The sequence below is a fragment of the Gymnoscopelus braueri genome, assembly GCF_963280865.1.
Source record: "Gymnoscopelus braueri genome assembly, chromosome: 13".
Classification (NCBI taxonomy): domain Eukaryota; kingdom Metazoa; phylum Chordata; class Actinopteri; order Myctophiformes; family Myctophidae; genus Gymnoscopelus; species Gymnoscopelus braueri.
In genome coordinates this window covers 14231653-14238839 of record NC_137615.1, presented here as the reverse complement: position 1 = coordinate 14238839, position 7187 = coordinate 14231653, and the positions used below count along the sequence as shown (strand labels likewise).

Here is a 7187-nt window from a genome sequence, read left to right as displayed (position 1 = left end):
CATGGCCGCCACCCGCAAAACAATGCCGTCCTCTGAGAAGATCCGACCGAAGCAGAAACCAAGTTTACCAGAATGTTGGAATCTGTCTTTATAGCTCATACACTATCTGTCGCCATGGAGAAATGTCCAGTCACATGTCTGAAGCTGCCGTGTGGGTGTGTGTGTGTGCGTGTGCGTGTGCGTGTGTGTGTACTGGAGATGGAGAGGTCCAAATCGTCACGGTGACGCCATGGCAGTTGTCGTCATCATCCATGAACTGGAACACAACCTGCCCAGTGGACAACGAGTAAACACGCACGCACGCACGCACGCACGCACGCACGCACGCACGCACGCACGCACGCACGTACGTACGCACGCAGAAACACAGAAACACAGAAACACTGAAACACAGAAACACAGCTACATTTGACATGGACACAGTAAAACCCTGTAGTGCTTGTGGAGAATTCAATACCACAACAGCAAGAAGAGAGAGCAAAGGATTGAGGGAAGATGAAGAACGGAACAGAGATGAAGAAAGAGAGACAGACAAATACTGTATATTGAAGAGAAAAAATTAGGAGAGGAGCAACAGGCTTCGCTGGCAGCGATGAGAGAGAGGACTGAATGAGATGCTGTGTTGCTATTATTTCTAAGAGTATTGAAAACTTCTTCCACTTGCTGTTTGTTCATGCCAGATAAATAGTACATTGCTGATGCTGAGTCTTTGTGCTGTGACCTTAAATCCAGATTTTTGTTGTTTACTAACATTACTTTGTGTGTACTCTACTACTGTCTTGTCTTTGTTGGAGGCAAGAAACGTTAGCTTGCTAAGAGCTTGACGGGTTCTCCGGGACGACTGTGTCATCACCTCTCCTCCTCCTTCTTCTTCTGTTGGTTCTGCCGTCCTGTGTCCTTTGCTTTGACAGCTGCTCTGGTGCGCCAATGAATACCTTACTCCCGGAAATCAGATGTCAGTTTAACCTGTAATAGTTGCAACTTCCAAATTTAGTCACCCAAAGGGGAGTTGCTGTAAATGTAACGTATCATTCATGAACATTCTTTCCTCCTCTCCATCTCCCTCTCCCCCCCTTTCTCTCTCTCTCTTTCTAGCGTCCATCCCCTATTTGGTCAAGTGGATGTTGGCACCATAGTATGATGAAACAAAAATATTTCCTCCTTTCCATCTCCACCCACCCCCCCCCCCCTCTCTCTCTCTCTCTCTCTCTCTCTCTCTCTCTCTCTCTCTCTCTCTCTCTCTCTCTCTCTCTCTCTCTCTCTCTCTCTCTCTCTCTCTCTAGCTTCCATCCCCTACTTGGTCAAGTGGATATTGTCGCCATCCTATGATGAAACAAAAACACACACCTGTATTCAACGTTTCCCACACAATATTGCATATATTCATGGCTAACCAGCCCTATAAGGGGACCTCCGCATCGTGACCTCATCACCCCACCCTGCACGCTGTGTACCAGCATTATACTCATTTTACAGTTCATTTCAAAACACGTTTTTTATTAAAACAAAGTACAAATCAATAATAACTATTCCATAAATAATTCTCATGGGGTGAAAATGTGAATGTAAAAAGTCTTTGATATCATCACATATGCAAGTGTAAAGTTCTCATGTAAGTGTGCGTGACTTTCTGCATGTGTGCATGTGCATGTGTGCGTGCGTGCGTGCGTGCGTGTGTGTGCGTGTGCATTAGTCTGTGTGTGTGTCCTCTGTCTCCTTGCTAATGGGAAACTCCAGCGAGCTCCTGAAGCGAATGGGAACCTGGTGCTCCTCCTCATCGATTGGCTGTTTGGCGGCGGGGGCGGCGATGCGCAGCTGTCCGTCGTCCATGAGGGAACAGGACAGGCCGGACAAGTCCAGGTGGGCGGGCAGGTTGATCCTCCGGACGAATCCCGTCCGAGAGGAGGCGGAGGAGGAGGAGGAGAAGGAGGAGGAGGAAGAGCGTGAGGAGGAAGCGGAGGAGGAGTTGGACTGAGACTCCTCGGCGCCGGCCTGTTTCATGGCGACCACCGCCAGGCTCCGCCCCTCTATTTTGACCGTGATGTCCTCGGGGGCGTAGCCGCGGACGTCTAGGGTCACCAGGAGGTCACCGTTGCTGTTTCCTGTCACTTTCTGGGCCACCTCACGCAGCTCCATGCTGGGGCTCTCGGCCTTTGGCTCCGTGCTGTTGCTTGACCTGGTGGAACAGTGACAGTCGATCAGACTAAGGCGGTGGTTCTCAACCTTTTTAGTTTCAAGGACCCCCAGTTTGATATGCATTAGGCCATGGACCCCCATTTGATAAAATTATTTACTGTAAAATTCCACTTTAATGGAACCAAATGGACCCGGCGTTGACTAAGGTTTATTTTCGGAATTTCAGCAAGGATTTTACTGTGTTCTGTATGCATAATAACCACTAGGAATACAGTACAGAATATAGCCACACAGTTAATAATAACAATAATATCTCAGATTTATACAGCGCTTTTCTAAGTACTCAAAGTTGCTTTTCATGGGGTAAACAACTGTATTAGGAAAGAAAGAAAATTAAAGTTAGTATATACCTTCTTAAAGGCAGACGTAGGAAGGGCCCCTGGCGCAGGTCCATGTGCTTCTGAGTCCCGTCGTGGAACTCCGCGAGGAGGCTGTCCGCCAGCTTAGTTCTCCTGTTGAAGAAGTCCTCCTGCAGGGAAGAGAGGGCCTCGCGGTTCAGGGGCCACAGCAGCCGCTCCTGGCTGAAGAAAGGGTCGTCCGCAAACATGCTGGTCATGGCTGAGCGCTGCTGGGACATCATGTTGGAACCAATCGTCTCCAGTTTGAGGGGTTCGCAAAACAGAAGGAAAGCTCTGGAAACACTCAGAGAGATAGAGAGAGAGAGAGAGAGAGAGAGAGAGAGAGAGAGAGAGAGAGAGAGAGAGAGAGAGAGAGAGAGAGAGAGAGAGAGAGAGAGAGAGGGGGACAGAGGACTTCCTGGTTTGGCGTTGAAAAGGTAGATGTTTCCTCCTCTGGCTTGCTTTTGTGTCCTGACTGGAGTTGAAGACCTCTTGTCCTCAGTTCTGGTTGCTTTGTTTTGTGTCAGAGCTTTTGGTGGATGAGGGTCTCTGTGGTGCTAAGTCTTCCGTTAGGTGGACTGGAGCATGAAATGACACTTCTCTGGTTTATATGCACCAGCTGTCCTCTCCTTGTCCCGCCCACCAACCTATTTACGCTGCATGATCTCACTACTGGGCCGCGAGCATGTGTGTGTGTGTGTGTGTGTGTGTGTGTGTGTGTGTGTGTGTGTGTGTGTGTGTGTGTGTGTGTGTGTGTGTGTGTGTGTGTGTGTGTGTGTGTGTGTGTGTGTGTGTGTGTGTGTGCGTGTGCATGTGTGCTTATATTACTTTACTCATGAGGGCCAAATGGTCAGCAATGCGACTGTCCAGAAAGCTAAAGACAGCTCACGGTCATATCCGGTTATGTTTGTGTGTCTGTGAGTGAGCGTGTGTGTGTGTGTGTGTGTGTGTGTGTGTGTGCGTTTCAAGGCACGCTTGTGTCAAGTTACAAGTATTCATCATCGCTGGTTAGAGAGAGATGAGCTCAGAGGCCTAACTTTATACTGAGTGTATGTGTGTGTGTGTGTGTGTGTGTGTGTGTGTGTGTGTGTGTGTGTGTGTGTGTGTGTGTGTGTGTGTGTGTGTGTGTGTGTGTGTGTGTGTGTGTGTGTGTGTGTGTGTGTGTGTGTGTGTGTGTGTGTGCGCGTGTGCGTGTGTGCGCGTGTGCGTGTGCGCGTGCGTGCGTGCGTACTTGCGTGCGTACTTGCGTGCGTACTTGCGTGTTTGAACCCTGAGTTGTAGCATTGCAAGGAGAGTGAGTCACACACGCAATGCAAGTTGGAATCTGGCTATTTACAGTTGTTTGGGTGAAACTTTAAAGATGCCTTCACACCATAGGCTCATACAGTTGACTTCCCCTCGTGTCATTGGCTGAGAATAGCTGCCTCATTGTGATGTCACTACCCATCTCTGTGTTGCCAGCTAAGCTATTGTATCTATGTGTCTATCTACAGTATCTGGATTTATAGTTATTACCATTGACTCTCAAACTAAAATCCAATCAAATTAAAATATTGTCTCTGTCGGGTGGAAACCTCATATATGTCAAAAACTGTTACTTTTCAGGATTTAAATTCAAATGTAGCAAAAGTAGCAAATCTAAAAGCTCAAAATGTGTGGTTTCGCACCGCGGTTCAAGCGTGTGGATTCAAGCTTGTGGATCTGCTACTATTAATGCTTTTGTGTGACGCTGTTGTATGATCAAGTATGGTGTTAATTTACGAAAAAACACAAAAAGTTCAAATATGGACATAAGCGGTTTCTGCCGGACAGCAATGATATTGAATTGATTATGAATATGAATATAATCTGTACATTTGACTTCAGCCCAATTAGTCTCACATAGCCAGGGCCCAAGAGTTCAAAACTTTTAATTCACGAGTGGATCAGATTTGGATTTTGGGTAGTTCGAAATAAAGAAACTGGATTGGGATCACTTTGATATCCGATCTGTGATCATAGAATTATCTCAGCAAATATGTCAATAAGAAATATAAGTTTGATAGATCAAATAATATCTTTAACACCCAAAATCTCCACTATCCACTCGGATATAGATTCAATGTTTTGCACTCTTGGGCGCAGAAGGTCAGAGATCTCTGCTTACCGATACATTGGCGACATCCAAATTCAATTTAGGGGCTATACTAGAACAATTAACGCCCGCAAACAAACCTACCGACCAGGCCTGGAAATCGTCATTTTAGGGGCAAGGCCACTTGGCCTTTGGTGTTGTCCATTTTTTGAGGGCACAAAGGCCACATTTTTGTCCATTGAAAGAATTAATTTAATTTAAGGGTTAATGATTTTAAATGTAATACCTAGACTATCTGCAATGAAATGAATAAATTATGGTATTTACAATCTGATCCATGCTCAGCCCGGCACCAATCAAAGTTACTGGATTAGTTTAAAGATGGGGACTCAGGGGAGTTAAGAATTCAGAATCTCAAAAAAAGACACTGGTGTCTACATGACAAGAAAGAGACACTGGTGTCTACATGACAAGAAAGAGACACTGGTGTCTACAAATTGACAAGAAAGAGACACTGGTGTCTACATATTGACAAGAAAGAGACAGAGGAGAAAGTGGTACAGACAGCTGGGGCATTAAGGCCACTGTGGCCACACAAGGGCCTGCCACAAGGCCAAACTGAGGGGCAACGACAGCCATGGCCTTCGTGGCCTCCCCTGAAATTCCTGCCCTGCTACCGACCGTCTGGCTATGTGAGACTAGACGACAACTGACAGAATCCTACATAGAGGAGATGTGATGTGACCATAAAGATTGAGCTGAGTCATCATGCCATTTCAAATAAAAATAAAAAAGTAGGTGTGAACAAAACACCTCACGTTGCGACACATTATAAGCTTGTAGAGCAGCTATTTTTGGCAAATCGACAATAGCGCTCAAGTGGTTAAATCAACTTCAAAACCTTGTTTGTATCACACCTTTCATACATATGGAACGTTTGTTTTTTAACTGATTGTCTGTATCACATTTCTTACACACTTTTATATCAACAGATTTAGATTCCAACTAATATAAATATTGTTGCTGTGTCGGGTGGAAACCTTGTATGTCCAAAATGGGGGCCATGAGTTTCCAGCAGTGTGCATGAGGCCTTGCGTGATTTATGGGCATCACTTCCTGTTGTCAGTCATTCAATTAATTTGAGTGATCCGTGTCAGTCAATAATAATGTGGGAACACATCCTGACAGAAATCAAAAGGGTCAAATGAGTCTGCCTACTTCCCTACAACAAGATCTCCCTCCACACAGCTGATTCAAATTAATGATCAATTTCTCTGACACTTGCTCTTAGCAGTAGCCTAACTCCTGTCCTGTGTTTCATACTTACTAATCTGAGTTCCCAGAAGTTTTCGCCAGCTCTCGCATACAAACGGGAGGGGCGATGAAACTTCTGGGCCAGAGCCCTGGTATTTGTGGGCGGGATGTAAACTTACGCTCAGAATCTGAGCGGACACGCCTCTTACCGGTCTGAGAGCTGTGCAACTCGTCTAAACAGTCCGACGAGAGGCCAACAGCAGTACACAACAATGGCGGCCGTAATTTCTCAAGGAGAAATTGCTTCCCGTCGCTCCTATTTACATGCAACACCCGCTGCATGTGGATCCCGCCCCCTTTTCTTCATTGGCTGTTGATTCGAATCAGAACGCAGTGGCCGCGCCCCTGCTGTCCAGGCTCTGAGGCGAAGTCTCCCAGACTACATACTTACTGGCTGCTGTTGCTGCTGTGACACCTGAATCACTGCATGGGGATCAAGTGGTGCTTGTTAAGTGACTTCAGCGCTTGATAAGCTCTGATTATTCATTTGAGTCAGCTGTGTGGAGGGGGATCTTGTAGGGTAAGTACTGTAGGCAGACTAATGTGACCCTTTCTGATTATCTGTCAGGTTGTGTTCCCCCACATTATTGTTGACTGACACGGATCACTCAAATTAATTGAATGGCTGACAACAGGAAGTGATGCCCATAATTCGTGCACACCCTTTCACCCAGTAAACTCCATAGGAAACTTGTGGTAATCAGGGGCACTGCACAAACACACACACACACACACACACACACACACACACACACACACACACACACACACACACACACACACACACACACACACACACACACACACACACACACACAAGCTACACAGCTGCTTCCTATTCATGGAGGACCACCAAGCCGGCTTGGAAGTGACTGCAGGTTGGTGTGACTGTTTGCGCTATGATTGTAAGTGTCTTTTGGATATTTGTGCCTAAAATATGATGTTGTACAAATGTACAATGTGTACAATGGTTTAGCTGAGTAATAGGACATGGGATATGTGTAGATTAGCTAGATGGCTAATCTGTGTTCTGGGTGTGTCTCACCTGTTATAAAAAGGAGGCTTCAGGTGAAGATCCTTAATTTGGCTTGGGGCTAGTAAGTGACGACACCAGGGGAGATTTGCCAGGGCCTTCGTGGAAGTTATAGCCTGTTTTCTGATTTCCTTTTTTTGGAATGCTATTTTTGGCCAGCTTTATTTTTGTCAAGTTGTCTGCAATACGCTGCACTGACTGTGTTTGGTGTTTGTGGAGGAGAATAAATACC

The 7187-nt window shown here is 46.1% G+C and overlaps 1 protein-coding gene across 1 annotated transcript; it reads right to left on the bottom strand.

Annotated features, from left to right (window-relative positions):
* Window positions 1–1505: 1505 nt before the first annotated feature.
* hspb9 (heat shock protein, alpha-crystallin-related, 9) lies at window positions 1506–3101 on the bottom strand. The gene is made up of 3 exons (XM_080447322.1): window positions 2939–3101; window positions 2547–2864; window positions 1506–2176 (listed from the first exon to the last, which is right to left on the bottom strand). Exons 2-3 carry the CDS (start codon window positions 2774–2776, stop codon window positions 1690–1692), a joined length of 717 nt encoding a protein of 238 aa, XP_080303448.1. The 5' UTR covers window positions 2777–2864; window positions 2939–3101; the 3' UTR covers window positions 1506–1689.
* Window positions 3102–7187: the final 4086 nt, after the last annotated feature.